Source organism: Mus caroli, unplaced genomic scaffold, assembly GCF_978045245.1.
Source record: "Mus caroli unplaced genomic scaffold, Mus_caroli_1 scaffold_1, whole genome shotgun sequence".
Taxonomy (NCBI): domain Eukaryota; kingdom Metazoa; phylum Chordata; class Mammalia; order Rodentia; family Muridae; genus Mus; species Mus caroli.
The window spans coordinates 80,419,984-80,444,467 of record NW_028227256.1 but is presented as its reverse complement, the minus strand read 5'-3'; the positions used below and the strand labels follow the sequence as shown (position 1 = coordinate 80,444,467).

Here is a 24,484-nt window from a genome sequence, read left to right as displayed (position 1 = left end):
AGACCAGCTAAATCTCTGATATCAGTCTTTGGGAATCTTACATGAAAAGAACCTAACAAAGTTGGCCATATTTATATAGTTTATAATATATAATGCAAGAAGGGCATATGATGAATAATGGCATGAGAAATACATAAATTACATAGAGGGGTTTACACCGAGGATAGTGTAGGAGAAAGTTGAGCCAGAGATAAGGACATTAGGAGAAAGTTCAATAGCCACAGTGGTCAGAGAAGCCTCCATGAGGATGCAGAAAGGACCTGAAGCAGTCAGTACTGAGGTATGCCAACTCTCTATGCAAAGCACATCCCCAGTGGTAAAACCTAGAGAAGGCTCTACCATAGCAGTGGTGTCTAGACTCCTCTGGAAAGAGCAAGAACCTTAGTGTGGACAGAGTACCAGAGAGGAAGACTCTGAAGGAGACAAAGTCCCAGAAATGGCATGCAGTCCACATGGGTAGAATTTTGTAGTCTATGATAAGAACATTTAATTCTTCTAGAAGTAAAATGTAGAGCTACAGTGAGTTTCTAAGCACAGAAATGGCCTGACCAGTCTTGTGTTTAAAAAGTAATGTCCCTGTATTAATAGGTACAGAGTTGCACTTTATCTTCAACCCTGTTTTTTTAATATGGAGCATTGCCCCATGGCATTTTGGAAGGAACAGAGAATCACCTTAATATGTGCATGCAAATACCATCAATGTATGCATTTATGGCCATAATGTTATTTTCAAGTTTTTATTTAAATATAATCCATTAAATATTTCCTGGCATAAAATTTTGTCAGTTTTCTAATATATATAGTTTTTGTGAGGTTTGTTTTGTTTTGTTTTATTTTGAGTTAGGGTCAAATTTTGTAGCCTTGAATGGCCTGAAATTTATCTTTGTGAAACAAGTTGGCCTTGAATATATAGAGATCTACTTGTCCATGCCACCTGAGTGTTGGTATTAAAGGCATGTGCCACCATGTCTGGCTTAAAATATATCTCTAAAACTGGCATTTATAGCTCATTCACTATCTTTCTGTTCCTGTGGTTAAAAACTATGACTAGGACAACCAGGGGAAAATTTATTTGGGGCTTATAGTTCCAAAGGGCTAGAGACCTTGACTATCACATTAGGGAGTATAGTAACAGACAGACATGTTCCTGAAGCAAATAGCTGAGAGCTCACATCTCAATCCATAAACAGGAAACAGCGAAAGAGAGCTAACTACAAATGTCCTTTAAAACTCTAAAGGCCAACCCCAGCAACATATCCCTTTCAGCTAGGCTAAGCTTCCAACCAACTCAGACAACCACTAACTGGGGGCAAGGTATTCAAATGCCCAAGAATGATTGAGGTCCTTAATCAAATCATCACACATAGGTCAGAGGCAAGAATATGTTAAATTGAGGGATAGCTTACACAGATGGTTTTCCAGAAAAGCCATGAATATAAACAATATAAATACATACTGTTTTTATTAATGGCATAATGGAATAGTTTTCCTATTTTGAATTATCAAAAAAGTGTCCTTTTTCTTAGTTACCCACAATTATTTCTTAAAATCTATATGCCTGATTTAACATCACTGGAAACATTGGAATGGTCCACATCTGTCTTCTCCTCCAACACATGTATCACTCCTCTTGCACCTCTGCAAGGCTCAGCTTACCCCATGTCTTCTCTCCAGCTATATTACTCCCTTGTGATGACAAGTATGTGAGACATGATTTTTATGCTAAATGAAGCACAAATTCAGAAGCCTTTCTTCCAGGATCTCTGGGAGAAAGATTCTGCCAAGAAATATATAAATATACAGAGCAAACAGGAACACAAAATGAAAAAGCATAAGCTACCTTAGAAAAATAATTGTGGGCTGGGTGGTGGTGGCGCATGTCTTTAATCCCAGCACTTGGGAGGCAGAGGCAAGTGGATTTCTGAGTTCGAGGCCAGCCTGGTCTGCAAAGTGAGTTCCAGGACAGCCAGGGCTATACAGAGAAACCCTGTCAAAAAAAAAAAGAAGAAGAAGAAGAAGAAGAAGAAGAAGAAGAAGAAGAAGAAGAAGAAGAAGAAGAAGAAGAAGAAGAAGAAGAAGAAGAAAGAGAGAGGAGGGAGGGAGGGGAGGGAGGGAGGAAAGGAGGAAGAAAGGAAGGAAGGAAGAAAGGAAGGAAGAAAGGAAGGAAGGAAGGAAGGAAGGAAGGAAGGAAGGAAGGAAGGAAGGAAGGAAGGAAGAAAAACAATTGTTATATATTCATTGAAATAATCTTATTGATTTGTTTTACCAAGTGAAATAGCATTGCTTTTTGTAAAATGCCTGTTCTATAGAAACATCTCTTTTTTTAAAAAAAATGGGTTTTCACCTTCTAATGAATTTTCTTGAAATCTCTGAAGTTTGGTTTATTATAATTATTTACATATTGATGGACAAAACATTGTGTATCTAACACAGGCCACATTTTTATAACCTTAGACTAATTGAATTCTCTTGTATTTGTTGGTCTTTCCGAGACCTTTGGGAGTCTTCATTTTATGGTACCATGATAATGCCCGTCAATCTCCCTAAATACAGGAATGTCTATTCTGAATATTTTGAATACTCTGGTCTAAAGATAAAACTAAGTATGTGTGTACTATAAAAGTCTGCAGATATTATATTTTTCCCTTAATGAAAGTCTAAAAGGAGGCTTCTGGACTAAACCAATCTTCAGGGATTATAGCAGCATCATTTCTCAGCTTTGAACTGAGTGCTCTCCTGTGCTAGCTGTGATATTGCCCCTTCACAGGAAACAATCTTATCAAGTCACCAGAGTAGTCCATGACACCTGCGTTCTACAGGTGAAAAGAAAAAATGTAAATATTAGAAAGGTTTAAGCATCCTCACTTGGGCCTTCCCTCTTATTTAACTTCTTTGGGTCTGTGGGTGTCTCACTGGTATTCTGTTCTTTATAGCTAATATCCACTTACCATACATGTCCTTTTGGTCTGGGTTACCTCACTCAGGATGATATTTTTTAGTTCCATCTATTTGCCTGAAAATTTAATGATGTTCTTGTTTTAATACCCGAATCATGAAAGGGAGGCAGGATCAGATATGGAGAAAGACAGGAGAGAGGCCCAGAGTGCCAAGAGAATGAATGGAAATATGCAGCTGCTGAGAGTGGGGAGTCAGGGGAATCTCTAAGAAGTACCAGAGACCAGGGACAGGAGAGGCTCCCAGGACTCAATAAGACAGTAAAAAGTGGCAACTTTGGGGGAGGTGAGTAGTGTGATGGCGGTAGACTGATGGAAGCACTGAGCAGGAGGGAACTAAAGTGGTGCCCATGCAGTTTTCTAAGTTCATCTGGACTAAGGTCTGATGCAGCTGGATGAAGCCACATACCCAGTACACTTAATCTTTGAAACTGAAACACTATTTCTGTTTTTTAAAGGTGAATATTTGGTAATTTTATTGTTCTTATAGTATTCCTACAGTAAGCATCCAGTGTCATCCCTGTATAAACACCTATTCAAGAAAATTTAACTTAGCCACAGTAATGTGAACTTGCTGTCCTAATGTTACTAGTTCATATTTCTGGACATATCATTAGTAGCACATGTTTTGAAAGTCTTGGGAACAAACAAAAGACTTAACCTAAGTATTACCATTCCATTTTCAGACTTTATTTAATCATAGAGAGAAACTAAATTTAAGGTCCCAGGCCCTAGGACTTCCCAATAGCTGAACAGCTTCTATTATAAAGAAACAGTTTCTATTATAAAGAAACAGTCCAGACATCTCAAGGACAACTTCTCCATCTTACTGTCAGGGTCAAACTAAGTTCATGTTTCCAGGTCCAGGAACCTACTCCTATCCTGATTGATGGAAACTCCTTGCTCTACTTTTTATGAGAAAATATGATTAGATAATGCTACGGTGCTCCCTGTTCCTCTTACTTTATGGCTTTATCCTTTAAATATGTTGTGCAGCACCCATTTCGGGTCGCAGTTCAGCTCCCAACTCTGTTCTGTGGCCCTGGGTGATCAGTAGTGGTTTGATTACAGAAGATTTTTGTCATCTGCATTGACCTCATGTTTGAGTTATGTAGGATTTAAGCAGACCCCACAACAAAAGAATTTTCCCCAACAGCCCTAGTTAACACAAAAAAGAAAAGAAAAGAGCTAAGTCTTTAGGTTCTCTGACTGGACCCCTTTTCTGAGCAAGGTGGTACAGTTTCCAAATTCCATTTTAGGACCTTGGGGAAGCCAGAGATTTTGAAGCAACATTTAAAAACAGAAAAATCTAAAAATCTGCACAGTAGTGATTAAAGCTGTGTGTATATTGTCTGTCATCGCCTGGTTGGTAGAAATAGCACAAGTATGCAAAGCCCAGGATCTGACACACAGAACCTGCTCTGCAAATGCTCTTCATCATCATGCATTATCCATGACAGCACAATCAAGTGCCATTTTTAGATCTGGACAGTCATTGTTGGTTGTATTTCCTATTGTAATCCAGTCATTTTGCCTCATATCTAAAATTATGGACAAACATAGCCGATAGATTTTGAGATCTCCAAATAAAAAGCTTTAATTATACAATATTCAACACAGTTCTTAGTATGAAAGACTTAAGTACAAGGAGTACTGAAAATGGAGAAATTACTAGCTGTTGGCTTTACAAATTATATTTCAAAGGAAGTAACAAGACTATAATCACGCCTTTGTTCTTTATCCGCTACTTAATCGCTGAGATTGAATTAGAGAATAGTTAATTTGTGGCCATTATCTCTTCCAAGAAGAACCCCTGTTTTATGATTATTAATGAACAACCTGTTGTCATCTCTTATTGTTATCACCAAGCACTGCACAAAGATGGTACCGAAGCTTGATTCTGCAAGCATATGCTATGTGATCCAAGGATAAAACTGAGAGGAAAAGTCATCTTTTTTTTTTTTGGTGTGGACAAGGGAATGCCTTGCATTCTTTAATAACTCATCACAATCTTATAATGTTGTTTATAATTTCTAGTGACAAAAGAAAGTAAGGTTTTCATTTTTACTTGCTTCTATTACAATCTTTATCATTATTATTTCATTGGTTAACCATATCAAAGGAGGTCTACACTTCATTCTTCAGTTACCTGAAAACCTTTCAATATTAAAACAGGATACATAAAAGATGATCCCCAAATATGTTCAAGGTTGACTAAGTGGCTCCTCTGATAAATTTATTAAACTCTTCAAGCTCATGAGGATTCAGCAGGCCTTTCAACCACAGCTGGATTGGTGAAGAACTCAATTTGCACGGATACCTCCAAACTGGGGTATTGGAGGAAAGGGGAATACACATGGGTTCAAAATTAAAGTAAAAAGAGCACAGAGTCTCACCTAGTTAGTAAAACTAGAAAATATCATGTAAATAGGTTTGGTTTTGCACCAGATATCTGTAATTGGCAAGGCAGATTTTTATGGAAGCCATTATAATGGTACAAGTGACATCAGTACAGATGTAGACTTAGCTCTAAATATACTTAGGGGAAATTTACAGACAGGAGGTTGGATGAAAGCACTACTGAAAGTAGAAGTATTAGGAAGGAATATCAGGGATGGGGGCATCTGTGAAACTGAATTGAATGTACTTGCTAAAACAGGACAAGGACAGCATCAAGGGTGAAGGGATTTGAAAGCCGGTCAGAAACCTCAGCTTCTTGCTGAGGGCTGGAGAGATGGCTCAGTGGTTAAGAGCACTGACTGCTCTTCCAGAGGTCCTGAGTTCAATTTTCACCTTACAACCATCCATCTGTAACAGGATCTGACGCCCTCTTCTGATGAGTCTGAAGAAAGTGAGAGTGTACTGAATACTCACCTATATACAGTAAATAAATCTTTTTAAAAAGATACTTCTTGCTAAACTCTGTTAGGGAAATTTATTATTAATATGAAATTCAGTAGATCAAGGTCCAGGCATAGCCGAAAAAGGTGCTCACAGAAGTCAGACTAAGACTTAATCAAAACCACAAACCAAGTCCCAGTTAAGATATGGCTCAGGAAATAATAAGCAGGAGACACTAGCACATCATCTGACTTGTAGTACAGATTAGTTTTTGAAAGATTGACCTAAGTACCTTATCTTGCACATTTAGCATGTAAATCCTTTTGAATGAGGATAAAAATAAGGACATTCAGTAGAGCAATCTTTCATTTTGAGCTATGCAAACACGTATTTTAAATTCCTCTAAGTAATTCGGATCATAGCACTTTTTAAAATTGATATTAATGAGAGCATCTCAATTGCTCACACAAGACCTCTTCAGATGGATCTGAATTATTTTCTTCCAGCGTTGTGATGAGAGGATTTAGTGTGGAGCTCAAGAGCACATATCCTTGACAAGGCTGAGACAACCAAACAGCCAATGATAATCACTACATTTTACAAAAAGTGTACTTTATGTGGTGAGAACTCAAGAGCAAATCTTATTTTTCACAATCTACCAAAAGCATTTGCCTTTACACTGTGTTTAACAACAATAACAGCAGGGTCTTTTCTTTTTTTTCTTTTATTAGAAATATCCTGGGAAATACTTTAAATTATCTTCTCAGATACGGCTTATCCTGCCATCTGTCACTGCTGCCGAAAATTAAACAGCGAATGCAAACACATGTTTGTGTCTAATCTTTTGAGGTTAACTGATTTCCCAGAAAGATGGGAACAAACAACCTCAGCAATTGCTTGCTGCCTAGCATTGTCTTCGGGGGGAGGGGAGGGCTCTGCGGTTGCTGCACTCATAAAGCTCCTGTTGGAAAGGGAGAGACAGAGAAATATTATACATAAATCAGCCTTCTTGATAAGTGCTGGAGAAGATGTTGCTCAGGGTGCTCCTGAGACAGTGAGCATCTCACTTCGTAGAAAGAGGTGGGAATCATAAGGAGTGTAAATGTGTCTGTGCGCTCCTGGTGTTTGGAAGGGTGTTGAAGGGGACTGTGGGTCTCCACTGTAGGGAGAAAGCAAGAAGGAGGAGCCTGAGTAACTAATAAGCTGAGATACAACCGATAGAGGAGGGATTATTAAGAAAAGAGGAGGAGAATTAGAAAGAATATTCCTGGGTAAAAACATCATATTCAAAAAAGATCATGGCAAATTAGGATGCTCATCACTTAATTTGCTTAATATGACAGACAAGTACTTTTCAGACTCAGTGGGCATGGAAGTCTCTTGATTTAATATATATATATATATTTTTAGAGTCTAATTCCATAGTTGTAAGGAAGAGCCTGGATTCCCAGGTTTCTAAGGAACCCAGGATCCATACAGTTGATGCTGCTTCCTGGACCAAGTTCTGAGTAGAAATACACAGAAAACTCAACATATGAACTACTTGTCTCTGGAGAGATCATGAGGCCCTCGATGTTGACCTATTCTTTCACTGCCCATGAGTCCGTAATGGATGCAATGCAGTGGACCCTGAATATCTCTTTTGTTCACAAATGCCATTTTGTTTTTCTGTGAAGAATGCTGCTTGATAGAGGGCCAGCTTTACATCATGTTTTGCTTTTATACCTCCTTTCCCACTTTATCTTCCCTCTCATTGAAACTGATTTTGTAGCTTCCACATTTAAAAAAAAAAAAACAGCCTGAAAGGCTGGCCTTAGTAAATACTGACAACACTTGTCAAAAACCAAAGGAAAGCCTCCCAAGGAAGGGTCATGGGCTTTAGAGAAACATAAAGAACTGCAATGCGTGCCTCGACCGCGACTCTTTACCTGTCCACTTAAGCTCACATTAGTAAATATATGAGTTCCATGTCTCTACCATCTTCCCTCATTGTGCAACAGCCCAAGTTCAACCTCCATGGAGGCTAAAGACAAAATATTTATAAACACTTAAATATCCCATCTCTAACCCAAAGGCTATGGAAGAGGTGGAGTCAATGATAAAGTCACATACTGGAAATCTACATCCATACAGCATGTTTTTAAAAGGCAGACATTCCTGTATTTTGTTGTCGATGTTACACGTCCTCAGAGCTCTGTATTGGGTGGTTTGGGAGATGAGGAGGTATGCCTGCTTCCAGTGTTGGTGTGGTGAGGTCGCACAGTGCTCACCATGAAGTAACACACTCCTCAAACTGACTTAAAACCTATGATGTCATTCTATTTCCTCATTAAACTCTCTGACTAGTACATAGCTATTTGCTTCTATAGTCTTTACTGAGCAAATGGGGTGAACCTTGTAGATAAGTAACAAAACTTATATTCCTTTATGCATCTTTACGTCCAGCAAGTGTGTCAAAAAGGAGAGAGATCACCACTAAGAAATTGATGGGCAGAGTTTCTATTTTTTTCCTTTAATGGATAAGTGACCATTTCTAAAGCTTTTGAGCAGTATACCAGGTTTTCTAAAGCCTGGTGGTATATGCCTGGTGGGCAGCTATGTAAGTGTCAAGGCCTATATTTCACTCCCTCTTTTCATATCACCTGCTTGCTGACTTGGGGTCTAATTGACTCATCCAACCAGAAGAATTTCCTTCTAGAGCAGTCGCAGCTTGCTGCCTCGCTGCCTTTACTGTTTCTTCTCAGCAATGAGTAACCTGGGACCTTTTTCAGTTTTACTTCTTAACCCTTCCAAGGACCCTAAGCCTATAAAAGCAGATGTGGAAATCGCCCTAACTCTGCAGCCAAATCCTAGAAGGAGTGGTACAAGTGATCCACTAGTTCACCAAAGTAAATTGGAGGTGCGATAGAAACAGGACCAAAAGGTCTCTTCCTGAATTCCTGCCCATAGGGCTTGAGTGACTCCTAAAAGGAAAAATGCATTATTGTCTCTATTCACAGACCAGTAATAGTGGGCCAGGATTAACTGGACTATGGTCTGGTCTATCACATGTTAACAATTTGTAACCTATATTAACCTCCCATCCCTTCTTTGCATTTGTCTTTACTCCATTCCTCCATATCTCTCGTGTTTCTTCCACGACGATTTCCTTTCCTTTTCCTTTTTTCTTACTATTCCTTCTTTAAGCAAGAAAACTGTGTGTGCTGCCCTCTCCTTTCTATTGAATGTGTTGTAGAATCAGAGAATCGGGTAGTCAGAAAGTCGCCTATGACAATTTTGAACTTTCTAGAAACTTTGCTAGATCCAATGATTTGCCACAAAACACAATCATTTACTGCAATTAATGAGAAACAGACCACACTCATACCCTGATATCATAAAACTAATTTGTAACCTCACACTTAAGAGTAGGGTACTATTAGAAGCATGATTTACTATTTTTAAAAAAAATGATTTTTTTCTTTCTTCTTCTTTTTTTTTTTCTTTCAAGACAGGGTTTCTCTATGTAGCTCTGGCTGTCCTGGAACTCACTCTGTAGACCAGGCTGGAAGCTTAGCAATTAAGAGCATTGGCTGCTCTTCCAGAGGTCCTGAGTTCAATTCCCAGCAACCACATGGTGGCTCAAAACCATCTGTAATGGGATCTGATTCCCTCTTCTGGTGTATCTGAGGACAGCAACAGTGTACTCATATAAATAAAATAAATCTTTAAAAAAAAAAAAAAAAACCTGATTTTAAAGAAAAGATATGTACATCTCAGAAAATTTAATATGAAGCCATGAGATAATATTTCAAAAGAAACTCTTTATTAAATTGTGCATATTCTATGTTATCAGCAATCATGGCCAAGCACTCTACTCAAGACATTAGGATGTCTTCAGATTCCAAATTGTCATATTTTTCAGAAGGAAAACTTTATTTAAATTGTTTAAAATTTCACCGGGTGTTTTAGCATTAAAAGTGGGTTTTAATTTTCTACTGTCAATTTTGTAATGAAGAAAATTCAAACCTTCAGTTTTTACCATTGCTTAAAAATTTAGCAATAATGCTAAATCTTTAAAGATATGTACACCTTGTTGTTCATAGACAAACCCAGCAAGGTTTGATACAGATGTAGGGATTTCAAAACTTAGACACAGACAATTTGCAGGACAGCTGTAACCAGAGAGATGCTAAAGGGGTTGCTGGCCCTTGCTTGGCTCATATTCTTTCTGGTGTCATATCACACTACATTTCTGGCTAAAATTATTTTTTAACCTTCATTTTGAAAAAAAATGATGAGTATTTTATGACGTGATGGCTTGACAGGGCTGAATTAATGTGACAAGTGAGAAGGCTTTATTTGGTTTTAAAACCTGCTTTTAAAAAGCAGGTAGCATTGTCAGAAGTCAGGCAGATGGGACTGTGTCCATTTAAGCACTGTGGGAAGCAACGGCTTTCAACTTTCTGTTCATAATATGACTGTCCATCTTATTTTCAATTCCTAAAGCGATGCCACAAAGGAAATGCCAGTTTGAGAGGGACCAGTTGTGTTGACTGCAATCAGAATAAAAAAGGGGTTGGTGGCATGCAATAAGCACTTCACTCTGCATTTCTAAGGAAAGAGATGAGTCACTGGACTTACTGTGTTCTCTTTCTTTTGTGTTTGGGGCACACAGCAACGTGGAATCACCACTGATGCATGAAGGTTCAGAGCCACAGCAGGTCACCAGCAGTGCAGCAGGCAACCTGGCTGGCTCCATCACGGCCTGTAAAAAGGTAACCCTTCCTCATGACAGATTCTTCCCGCCAGTGGATCAGCACCTATGCCTAGCCTTTCAAGCATCTTTCCTTATGTAGAGACAACACAGACAATCAAATGACCCACATTTTGCTTTTCCAAGTATGGCTTGATGATACTTTTAAAATGCAATTCATAGAAATAATATAGCTGAATAATGCCCAAAGTCCTAACTTGAAAATGATAAGCCTCATTGCCTAACCAACCCAATCCTGCCCGTTCTTCAGGATCTGGGTGCAATGGTATCCATAGAGAACAGCCACTTGCATATGGACAGTATTCCCAGGTTTTCAATGGCTTGACCTATTGTTTTGAGCTATATAATACTGAACAAAACTTTTTGACTACCAAAAGATAGAATATGGCTTCCCAATGCCTGACTTACCTTAGAAGCAGAACTGCATTCTCTAAAATCTTGGCTGGACAGCTGCAATCTTCATGATACTTACAGAAAATAGTTGTTTGTGAAACATAAAATAACCCAGCTTAACAACCCTGGTTTTTATTCTGTTAATCCAACTAAGGCCCGAAACTTAAAGCAAAATATCTAAGATCCTGATTCCCACATTGATGTTTTGGATATTTTGTCGTTATTTAATGTTAATTTATGTAGGACATATAATGTATAAATCAAGACAAATTGTTTTACCAAATATATACATACATATTACTTATATGTAATATATGTAATATACATTAAGCATTTATATATTTGTGTATATCATATATACATATATGTGTATATATATGTGTGTGTATGTGTACATATATATATATATATATAGAGAGAGAGAGAGATTGAGTACTGTGCCCACTTAATCAGCTTATCTATTCTTTTGTGTATGCAAATTTTTTTTACAAATTGATAGTGTTAAAGTATAAAACAATAAGCACATACATTAGGGAACAGAACTAATATAGAAAGGAAAGAGTAAGCACAATTTTCTCAATATATTTTCATGCTATGTGTACCATGTTTCCTTAGCTGAGACAGAAAAACCAAGATAAGTAAGTGTACATAGGAACGTTTACTTCGGGTCATAGTTTCAAAGGTTCAGGTCTATGGTCTCTTGACCCTGTTGTTTTTGTGTTTGTACTGAATTAAACAGTGGTGTAGAAATTCATGAAAGTGGATCCGAGTGTCCTGCATCCCCATCAGGGGCATGCCTCTAAAGATCAGACTGTCCTCCATACTCCATCTAAATGTTCTACATCCCCTTTGTGATACCACAATCTTGGGATCAAGTGTCTAAACTCAGCTTTTGTGAACCATTTAAGATGAAATCGAACTCACTTGTTCACTCAAAACCAAATAAGGAATAAACCTATCTAACTAAAAACTCTTCATAGAATGTATTATGATTTTTTTCCTATTATGCATTATCTATAGAGGAATTGATGTTTTAAGTCCCAATTATTAGTGTAGGATACTGAGATGAAGTCCTACCACTCATAATTATTTTTGAGCTTTTTATAAGAGGAGTAAGCTGCAACTTTCAAACATTAGGTACATTTCCAAGTCTGTAACTTCAAATCATGCAGTACTTTCCATATACTATGTATCTCATAGAGCCAGTGGATTTTTCAATGCATTCTAATTTCTAAGGCACATACTTTCCTGTTGGTGGGAGTCTGTGTGGTATTTGCAAGGACTGAAGCTGCAATGCTTGGATCTGACAGCCAGCTCCTCATTTATTGTGAACTTCGTGGTTTGCAGCAAATGACTAGTTCTGGATGCCTCAATTTCCTTATCTGAAAAATGAAGATAATGATGTTACCCATCTCGAAGGATTGAGATAAGACCAGAAAGAGGCAACAGACGTCAAGTTCTGAGAACAATGTCTGGCATATTGTAAACACCCAAAAAGAAAAATTATCTCCTACTAATGTTATTAGACAGGATAATTTTATCAAAGAGTGTACAGCCCCAGAAAAATAACTTAATAATGAAAGAGTAATTCATGGTATTAGCTTGGTTACTGCCAATTCTATAGGAGGGGAGGTGGCCATGTTCCTTTCTCATTTAGAAACACACATCTAAAAGCTACTGAACTCATACCTAGTAGAAGCTGGGTGTTTACTCAAAAAAAAAAAAATTAAAACCAGTTGGGAGTGATGAAGAGAGCCTAAGTAACAGCAATGTTGGGCAATTGGCTATGTAGCACGAAAATGCCTTAATGAAAACAGATTAAACTCCATTCTAAAGGATTTTATCATTATATCTATGTAATATTTCTGTATACCTATATGAATCTATGCATAAAGACATTTATGTAGATATGTATATCTATGTACAGATAAGATTTAAAAGTTTTAAAAATAACCTCATTAATTCTACAATTGTTTCTGAACAATTGTTAGTAGGTTTAATCCTATGAAACTACCTTTTATTACAATCCCAAAGTGATCAAATATAGGCAGATTCACAAGGTTCAACTTAAATATGTTCTAAAGCCGCTTAGATCTTGACAGTAGACACAAAGATGGTAGATCCAAAGATGGATCACAAACCACCCTTAACAGGAAAATGTGTGATCTAGTTTAACAGATAATTCTGTTTTCTCATGTGGAAAGCAAAGCAGGAATTCACAAGTTATTTATAGCCTTAGCTCAAGACAGCCTAACATAGGTGAGAAAGAAGTCTTCTCTGCAAGCCTGCTTGTTTCCTATTGAGAGACACAGAGGGAGTGAGTCCAGATGGGAGGCGAGGTGGGGAGGAACTAGGAAAAGTCAGGGGGAGGGGGAATCCATAATCAGGATAAATTATGTGAGAGGAAATCTATTTTCAATAAAAGGAAAAGAAGAAGCAAGAGGTAAGAGCAAACCCAGGGGACAACAGTTGCTATGAGGAAGTACATCTGATTCAGACTCAGTACATGGCAAAGATCTGAATGGGTGCACAAAATATCCATCCAATGATCTGCGGCTACCAAGACCTTTGTGTACTTCTAAGTTTAAGAATCTTCACAGTATAGCTCACTTATTTCAGATATTTCCTATATGTAAATGATTGCTTGGTAGTAATTGATTAGTCAGAGTCACCCACCATTTGGGGTGGAACTGTTTGAGACTGGGGAGATGGCTCACTGAGTAGAGAGCTTGCTATGAACTCACAAGGACCTGAATTTGGATCTCCAGAACCCATATAAAACTCAGAATACAACAACAAAGGCGCGTATGATGTCACCTGCCCCTTCCAAATGGGAAGCAGGAGAATCACCAGAGATTCAAGATGTCAGAAGTTGTCATGCAACATACACAGCCATAAACAACCAGAGAGAACCAGACAGAAGGCAAGGCTAACACCTAAGGTTCTCCTCTGTTATCCACATTTGCACTGTGCTCTGGCACACCTTCACTCACACCTATAAACACACACACCAAGTAACTCACAATGTTTAACCCTTCTATATACCCAGTACTTAGACACTTAGCAATAAGATATTGAATAATTCCATACCTTTATTCTCTTTACTATCAGTTAATCTCGATGATCATTGATCATTTTTCAAACCTTAATCACAGGCAGTGAGCATCTCATGATCATAACTGTACATATACAGATAATCATGCCTTGGGCACGTGGGTACAAACGTAGCTCTGGAACATGGGAGATGAAGCAAGTTTTCGAGGCCAGCCTTGATCATTCTGGGACACATAATGACACATTGTCTCAAAGTGTACACACACACATGCACACACACACACACAACACACACACATACACACACACACACACACACACACACACACACAGAGTTTATCCCAAAGCAGAGAAGCAAGATTTACAATCCAGCTGGATCAACCTTCACAGTAATCAGAGTTTAGTAAAAGTCACAATGGCAACTGAAACTATCAGGACTTCTCAAACTCACTGAATGTAATAGCCTCAACCTTACTACTCTCTAAGCTCTCTCATCAGAACTGACATATCCCTAAGGCAGCTGGGAAAAGAAATAAGGTAAGGATTAGAGGGTAATGTATTAGACACATAATCACTCACTGAGAAGCACCAAAGTGATGGTTTCTTTCATGTGTTTCACAAGGAATCTCTCAGGGCCTCAGAATCTCACCCATCTCCTCTGGTCACTGGAAGGATGGCTGCAAAAAAAAAAAAAGCCATTGTGTCAGAAAATATACTTGGATGAAATTATTCAAATGAGGAATTCTTCCATTTGTATTTTCAACATTGAGAGGCTGCCTTTCCAGAGATTTCAGGTGACCACATAGTAGTGGTTTCAGACACTGTCGGGACCTTTGGTGATAGAACTTCTCTGCTCTTGATAGTGCTTTGGTGCACAAAATAAGCCACATGATCATGCTAACTCCAGATGCAGAAATGTCTTCACAGTCCACGTGTGTTTCATATCTCTGAGTGTGCGGGTATGTTTATGTGCACAGATACATTTGTGTGTGTTCGAACACATTTATGTGTGTGCTGGTACATGTGGGGGGAAGGGTATGCATGTGTGTGTGTGCCTACATTTGTATGTGTGTGTGTGTGTGTGTGTGTGTGTGTGTGTGTGTGTGTGTGTGATGTGTGAGTGGAAGGTTTTAGTTGTCTAGACTAAACCCTAGACTCCATCCATCTCTCTCTCGAGCCTGGAACTCACCAAGGAAGCTAGGCTAGCTAGACAGTGAGCCTCAAGAATTGGCTTGTCTTTCCCTCCCTGGGATTACAAGAAAATATTGAATTTTTGATTGGGTTGGTTTTTAATTTAATAAAATGCTTAGGAAATATATTCTGATTATAATCTTCTGAATCCCCCAAGTCTTCCCAGATTTTGTTTTCAAATATAGGTTCTGGGCAATGAGCATACCTCCATGCTTATGTGGAAGGCCTTTTAATGAGTAAGCTATCACCCAGCCCTTATGTCAGCTTTTAAGAGCTAGGATTAACAGATAAATTTATGCTAAGATGCTCCTTATTGAATGTCCTAATATAGCAGAGACAAAATCCTGCTGCTGCTGCTGCTGCTGCTGCTGCTGCTGCTGCTATCTCTCTTTCTCTTAAGTGACATTGATAACGAAGCTTGTAGTGCCTAGACATGGCCTTAGACACTTCCTGAGCACAGGGCATTAAGCAAATGGTCCATCCAAGTAGAAACGTGTGTTAGTCACTTGCCTGCCACTCTAATTTAGTGAGTATGGAGATCTAGGATATGTTTTGATGTCTAAAATATTATTCTCAGAACTGTGCAGGTTAAATGTGGTATTCACACAATGAAGCAGAAAACCAGGAAGAGTTGGAGGTGGGGAAAAGTGTTATCATTCCCTCCCAGGATGCTGGATCAGCTTCTCTCATAGCACTACTAATGCTCCACTTATCAGAACTCCTTATGAAAGAAACAGAGCCAGCTAAGCTGATTTGCAAGGATTTTCTACTACATAAGATGAGTTATTATAATTCTATAGTCATTGAACTTTAAGTGAAAAGTCTCTATTGTAGTCTTCTATGATCAAAAGTCTATTATCGCAAAGCAATGGAATCTAGGCAACTATCTGAATATGGAATCCACCCAAGCACTTGAACTCCATCCCAGGTTTTGTATCTATGTGTGTGATGTGAGGCTGAGAGGTGCATCCCATGCAATTTCTCCCATGTTAAATACTCTCATGTTTCCTCTTCCCTGGAAGGCACTGTACTCCATCCATCTCATAGTCCCACAAGAGTGGGACATTCTTAGTCTTCACGTTATATCATGGACCAAAGATTTACTATTTTAGATAAGAGTAGGACCAAATTTCTAAATATGATTGATATGAAGAAAGACTTGTTATAGAAAAATCAACATTCCTACTATCTTTCTCTTTTCATTTCACATTAAGTAATTAATCATCCTTAATTTCGGAGTTATCCAAGGCAGCTGACAGAGAACCCATCAGGTACCTAGAGACCGAATATAAACTTCTGATGACATATGATTCGAAGTTGCAAGCACTGTTTCCTGTGACTGACCCTTAAAGTGGCCATGTATCTCATGAATATCTGAGGAGGGACAGACCAGGTGTCTCTTGATGTTTCCTTTCATTCTGTAAAATACCCTTTCATCTAAACTCAAATCTTTTTGAGGATATGCAATTAACCACACAATTCAATTAATACATGGAAGAACTCACATTCAAATGATCCAACCCATATCTCTAAGAAAAGAACCTTTTGGAGCAAAAATCCAGCATTGCTTCCAAGAAGCTAATGATTTTACCGAGCCAGACAGTCACATAGTCACACAGTGGAGAATGGTAATGGTGTTCTGTTCGTAATAGCTTTTCTCATTCAGATTGGAAATACTTAGAGAATGAGAGAATGAACAAAATTGAAAATAATATGCTGCAGTCTAAAGAAGGGACTGTCTTCCTCTATTCTGCAAAGTACATGGAAGTCCCTGCATGGTATCTGTGATCCTGTAGCACCTAGTGCTCTTCGTATTCAGCATCTGATACAAAAGAATAGCCTCATCACTTTTTGTTAAAATCGCTGGATAGATGCTTTATTTTATATCCATTCTACAGTAGTAAAGAAATGGAATCTAGGTGAGAAGCAGTGTGATGGAGATACAGCTCAGCAGCTAAAAACACTGTCTGCTTTTCCAGTGGACCTGAGTTCAACTCCCAGCTCCAGTATGGCAGCTCACAAGCAACTGTAACAACAGTTCTAGGGGAGCTGATACTCACTTTTGGGCGTATTTGCCATTGAAAGCACATGGTACATTGATATGCACAGGCAAAAAAATTACACATACAAAAATGGAAATGTTTTAAAAGACATAGAAAGTTATCGTATAAAATGATATTTAAAGACAGCTAAGTTAGAAAGTCTAAAGGTATGATTACTAAACTCTGGGATGCCAACAAGGGCCACTTCATGGGATGGGGTAAGTGGGATGTATAGAGATAGAAGCTGTGTGAGAGCAGTGGAAAGGGAGAAAGGGAGACTGTGATGAGACATGTGTTGAAGTCAAGGTTAATAGATCTGCATGGCAGTGAAGGATACACAGATGACCTCTGAGTATTTAGTCTAAAACAGCTGGAGTGGTGGTACAGTTGAGTCCTTCCGGGGGCATGGAGGCCAGTGAGGAAAAGGAAAAGATAACCATGAGTCCAGGATCTCTCTGTTTGTAAGTGAAGAGCATACACCAAGATTCCTTCTGAGAGCGATTTCACTGACCACCTAAAGAAATTTCTGCATGTCTAGAGCAAAATCACATATAGAAGGCTTCAGGGTTGCACTGAGGACAAAATGCAAATAGTGAAGGCTTCCAGCAGGGACTCATTTCCTCTGCTGTCAGTAAAAGCAGGTCACAATGCTAAATGTCTTCTCTTGTCATGGGAGCAGTTAAGTTCACCCTGAACCTGAGAGGAGAGGCTGCCTGTGCCCAACCACCAGTTTATCCTTGGGGAAATTTAGCACAGTGACCATTTGTCGGATGATCTATATCTAACACTATCAATTGTGCCGTACTTCAATATGAATATGATTTACCTCTGTATTCCAAAAGTTAATGTGATGGAGGACTGCTTTTATGGACTCTCCCCCTTTTCCTCCAATACTTTTGCTATCTAATGCCTGAGAGTTGACATGCCTATCTTATTCTTGTGTCTTTTCTGCTGTTTGAACAGCCCCCAAAGGATCTTGCCCAGCTCTTTCTTACTTTTAAGCCAAAAAAGTAGGACTCTGAAAATCCGAAATAGCTTAGAATATTTTGTGAAAATTGAACGATACTATGCTTTTGGAATTACATCTTTCCTTCTAAGTATTTGCAATTACCATAAACTTTCTTTAAACTGTAATCTAAATATATCTATCCTGGAATGGAAGGGGTCTTGAGTTTTGAAAACACAATCTGGCATTTGCAGTTCTCTTTCCTTCTTTGGGTACTTAGAAAAAGACTTCCCACTCTGTTCGCTGTCAACAGCATCAAAGTCTCTTTTCTCTCCATCCTGCATCTAAAAACCCCTTCACTTTATAAGACTATAGTCCTCCTCTCTCCTCAGACAACCCTTACAGCATACATCTTTTCTCATTTTGTACCTAGTTTTCCACTCAGCCAATTTTAGAGAAGAAAGAAGGATATAGTTGATGTCTTGAGTGTACCTTTGGCGCAGACATCTTTCAGAGAGAGCCTAGTCATTTGCATGCCTACATTAAGTTTCTCAACCTGTGGGTAGAGACCCTTTGGGGGTTGACTGAACCTTTCACAGAGGTTTGTTAAGACCCTTGGAAAACACAGATATTTACATTACAATTCACAACTGTAGCAAAATAATACTTATGAGGTTGCAATGAAGATAGTTTTATGTTTGAGGATCACCACATCATGAGCGACTGTATTGAAGGGTCACAGACTTAGGAAGGTTGAGCACCTCTGTGCTAGGCTCATTTCTTTCTTTCATGAAGGTAACTCATCCTGAAAGAACTACTTCAAGGCTCATGCTCTCCCAGAAGAACATCCATAAGCAAATGTGTCTCTTAAGTTACATGTCTACTGCAAAGCTTCTAATGTGCTTTGTTTCCAACGGCTTCTTCTGGAGAAGAAATGTGTTTAAGGAAAGAAAATTACCACTTTCTTTTAGTTGTCAGGGGCCAAAAACTATGTATTTATATTGAAGTGACACATCATTATTAAAGTCGTGTTCTCTTCTCCGGTGGTAAATTCTCTCCTGCATAAATCTTTCATTCCTTTACAAATAATACAAAATCAATAGCAGGCTTTGCTTCATTTTATATCTGTGTGTGTGTGTCCCTCATAACTGATTTTTTATGTATTTTTCTTAGATTATCATTAAAATAATATTTCCCTTCACCAATCTCACAAATGTGCCATGATTCACTGATTCCACATAGCAGTCAAATAGCAACCAATCAGCTCTCTTCCTTTTATAAATCAAACTTACATTCAAACCACTGCTGGCCATTTATAAATTAGGCTATATCTTTCATTTCCTGAGTATGTTTGCTTCTGTTCTACCCTTGCTTCATACTTTATACCCAACCTGGTTATACTCATATGGAAAAAGTTCTGATCAAATATTTAATTTTTTTTTTCCTGGTCCACTGACATCTGTGGGGTGTAATAGAAGTAAACAAATACAGCTTGAAACTTCCCCACCTGTCCCAAGAATTTCCCAGACTCTAAACTGTCCTTTGTCCTCTTAACCAGTTCTCAGAACTCCAGTGAGATCTAGTGTAGCTTTCAGGATATGTGTAACTGAGAACTCTGGGTATACTAACAAGCTATCTGGGATATGCTGAAACTTCATTGTTTGTGCTTGCCATGTGAGGATGCATGATAGCCCAGGTTAGCATACAAAGTGGCTAAGCCATGTACATGGAGTAGTTAATTTCACTCCCTTCCCCCATGAAGCATTTCCATTTTACATTCAGATATTTACATATTTATGTGGCGTTTGTCAGAGAAGAATGTTTTAAAGTCAGTATATCCATACTTATTTACCAGCAACAAGTTTAATTAGACCAATGTTGATACTAAAAGCATTTCATAAATAAGCTCTCTCCTGCTATAAAGAGTAACTTAGCTGAGGCCAGTCCTGAGTCAGCCATGTTGCATGCCTATCTGGAGCTACTGAAGCTCTTCCCATCTCCCCTCTACAGCAAGGGGCTGAATGCATTGGCTTCCCCACCAACAGTACTTTCTACCCATTTTCTAGGCTCTGCTTCCTCCTTGATAAAGAACTGTTTTATTCTAAATACTAAAAGAATTCCTTTACTTTGACATACTTTTCTAATAATCAGTTAGAACATATTTGAGTCTTGTCAGGTGTCCATAGCATAATTCAAGAATCTTTTACATCCAACAAAACAAGAATTAAACTATGTCCCATGAATAATCATTATTCATAACATGAGAATCCAGTTCTCTATTGTAAAAAGAGGCTAACACACGAGAACCCAGTCATCCAGTTAAATTATCATTGAAAGGAAACTGCTACCTTGACATTTGGTTAAACCCAGTTGGAAAGGTTTTTCAGTGCCACCTTTCCTTCTACATAATAATTTTATTTGTACCATTGATTCTGCTCAGTAGTTTGGTGTGCTTTAAATAGACTGTGCAATTTCCCTTTGAAATAATGGATAGGTGTTTTATCCAAGAACAGAAAACAGAAGTCTCCAAAAGGAAAGTCAGCAAAGACAGATTAAATCAACATAGACTTATATGTATGCAATTGAGCAAAATCCTGTGAATTCTAGACCTGGGTATGTGCATATGTGTGCTAGACTTTTAAGCTATTATAAGTGTAATTCAATAATTAGTTAATCCATTGACTAAATGGTCCAAAATTACAGTAAAGGAAAATTTAAGAAAAAAAAATAATCTTAGTGCATTTCCACGCATTGAAAATGCTCTGTCCCAACTTAGCTACAGATGCTTTCTTATCAAAAGATAAAAGGTTCCTTTTCTACTTCAGGGAAATTTTATTTCCATCGCGCCTCTTCCTGAGACATTTTGGGCTCTTTTCTGTCCTTCAAATGCATGCTCCTGCTTTGAGTCTCTGTTTGTGCTCTTGACCTCTGCCTGGGCCACTGCTCTTTCCTTGGATGAGAGTGTGACTGACACCTTGCTTCATTCAGATCTCTACTCAATGTTATCTTTACAGCCTTCAAAATCCTTTTAGCATAGTGTTAGAGAAACCTGCCAAGATACGCTTTCCAAAATAGCATCTTACTTCTTTAAAGTCTTCATCTGGTATAGATCCTTCCTGTAGTGTTTATCTGACATTTATGCTTATCAATTATCCTTTTATTTCCTGCCACAATAGAATGAAACAAGACTCTACATGTAACTCTATTCTTATTTTGCCCACTGACTCCCCAGTTAAATCAACAAAGCCTACTGGAAAGACAGCAAGTTTATACAATTAGCTGAGTTTGTGAACGTTCATAAAACATTTAGCATGGATTACATATCCTTCTCTTATAATGGCATCTAAAGTTGATAGCAAATATAGAGTCCAGTAAATTATTTTAAGTATTTTTGTTAATGATATAGATTACTTCACAATTTCTTACATATATATTAATATTGTGTTCCAATTATTCTCCCATCCTTCATTATCCCTTTTCCACCTCCATCAATCACTCCCTCCCTAAAAGTCTTTTCCCCAGTTCATGTCCTTTAGTTTTCCCTTCTTGAACAAGGCTATCTGTGTAACCATGAAGTAGGGCTTTCTATCGGAGCCCAGTGGTTTTACCAGTATGTACACAAGTGAAGGCAATTGCCCCCTCTTCTTTACCAGGAGCCATCATCACACTGGTAAAGGGTAGGAGCCTGAGTCCCTCCCTAACCCGTGCTGACTGTGGGCTCGCCCGTTCTTGTGTAGACCCAGGTCAGGCATCAGCAGCTGCTGTGAGTTCACAACTGCAATGAGAAATGGCAATTGGCAGCCTATCTCTGTATGTTCTGCCTCTTGCATTCTTTCCATCGCCTCTTCTTGATGGTTCCCTGACCCTTGAGGTAGCTAAAATAACTGCCTTGTTTAGAGCTGAACACTCAACTTTCACTTATTCTCAGCCTCTTGAGGATCCTGTGTATCTGCATTCATCACCATTCACTAGAAAGAAACTATTCTGATTGATGTTGGGAGTGGCATTTACCTATTGGTATAAACTTAAATACTGAGGCTAGTGAGAGGGCTCAATGGGTAAAAACATTTCCTTCTAAGAATGATAGCCTAAATTTTATCTCTGGATCCTATGGTAGAAGAAGAAATCTAATTGCATCTAGTTGTCCTCTGATCATAGCAAACATACACACATATACACACACATGCACATACATACACAAGAACACAAACGTGCACTTGTGTACATGTACACACATGCATGCACATGCATAAGCAAACAAACAATTAATTAATTAGATCAATATTAAGAATACATGTTTAGAAGATAATTTGACATTATTTCAGGAAGACTCAGCTCCCTCCTAGAGCCTGTGACTTCTGTGTAGATAGTATCATGTGGTCTTGAGTTCATAGAGTGGTTGGTTACTCCATCAATAGTTAGCCACTATTGAATAAGTGTGCACATCTTACATGGCAGGGTGGCATTGTGCTTGGTAGGTTTCAGAGCTGGCTAAGTAAAAATATTGGTACTTTTTATCCCTCCGAAGCTTCCATAGCACTTTACAGCACTGTAAAAGCTAGGGAGAAAGTTTCCAGTTCAGATCTACCTTAACTTCTCTGTAACTTGCTATCAAGGTATTTGGTGGATTTCACAATAAGTTCTGGTGGGCATCCTTGAAGAAGAATGGCAGAAGCTTGTATCTTTTAGGAGGTCCTCTAGAGCCTCCCTAACCCACAACTTAAAAGAAAGTGATAGCCCACATCTGGCACTGAGATTTCTGTTTCACAGAAACAGAATCACAGCTGAATCACAGCTGCTACGGAGCACAAGTTAAGAATATAGTTTCACAAACATCTTTATAAGGAAACAAGTCAATTGAAACTAAGAGGGAAATAAAGCATAATGAAACTCTGCTATGTGACTGTAAGAAATAGTAAAAATAAGCTTAAAATAAATAATATTTATTTATATTATTTATATTATACCAAGTGCTAATACCAGATATGTAATACCAGATAATACCAAGTGCTTGCATAAACATGGATCAACTTGCATTTTGCTTTTTGGCCAGTGGAAGTTGAAATTGATAAACTTATATAACTGCTTACTAGATCCATGTAAATTTACCTTAATATTTAGTAGTGCTTATTCTTTTATGTGTTCACCCAGAACCCCCTCCCCAATAAAAACATAAAACCAAACATTTGTGTAAGTATTTACAACAGCTTTATTTGTACCCAAAGATGTAAACAAACCAAGTGTCTTTCTAATTATAAATAGACATTTTTAAAAAAATCTCTGTATACCCAGAAACAAATTCTGATGGACAACAAAAGAAATTGCTAAATGCACCCAGTGGCACCGTGAACTTGAAACTCATCTTGTCGGGTCACATGAACTTGTCACAGTAAAGTCTATGTTATGAGATACATGTGACTTCCTGGAAAAGACAAGAGTCTAGAGGTGAAAATTAGATGAAATCTCAAGGGCAGAGTCTGGGTAGATATGTGTGATTTCAGAGTTTGGAAAATAGGGACACAAATTGGAACTGGAAGCTAGTGTGTCTTCAAAGCACATTCTTCCATCTTGGTTTTGGTAAATTAAGAAGATTGAGAGACAAGAGGGATAAGAGGAGACAAACAATTACAACATGACTGGTTCTATGGGTTCCTGACTCACTCTACCACTTAACATTCCTGTCTTAGAATATTCAGGCATCTCAAATAAAATGCCACATGTATATTATTATTGCTGTTGTTATTCATTATTATTGTTATTATTTCATTATATTACTATTATTATTTTTATTATTATACTATGCAAAAGTGACGCGTTACTCATAGTCCCGGGTATGGAAAAGTCCATGGTGCAGGTCGGGGCCTATTTTTTATCCCGAACAAAGTGGTGTGTTTGTATTTCACGGAGGATAAAAGGGATTATGGAGCCTCTTTAAGAAAGAAGCTGATCCTCTTAATAAGGATTGAGCCCAGCTCAGCCATCACCCCGAACAGCACCACCTCTTAATGGAAACATATCAGGGGTTTGATTCCAACATGTAAGTTTAGAGGGATGCAAACATTCACATGATAGAAACACTTAACCCTTACATTCTTTATCACAGCATCATGTGGATTTCTCTATCATATGAACCATTAAGTTAAATATTCCAGTGCTCCTTTGTTTCTTGTTTTGCCTTCATAAATATAAAGGTCAGTTCTACACAATGCACAATATGCTACCCAGAGAACAATCCATAGCATGCAGATTAAAAGCTTTGCTAACATTAAAAGTGTGGAAGAAAAAAAAATGTAGAGCAGACATTAGG

The 24,484-nt window shown here is 38.2% G+C and overlaps 1 protein-coding gene across 4 annotated transcripts in view; it reads left to right on the top strand.

Annotated features, from left to right (window-relative positions):
- The window catches only part of Sphkap (SPHK1 interactor, AKAP domain containing), a 142,333-nt gene that overhangs the window by 27,605 nt on the left and 90,244 nt on the right, over positions 1-24,484 (top strand). For all 4 annotated transcript variants that reach the window (XM_029480138.2, XM_029480139.2, XM_029480132.2 and 1 more), the window contains one exon: positions 10,453-10,552. In XM_029480138.2, coding sequence (XP_029335998.1) covers positions 10,453-10,552 — 100 coding nt within the window. The remainder of the gene's footprint in view (positions 1-10,452; positions 10,553-24,484) is intronic.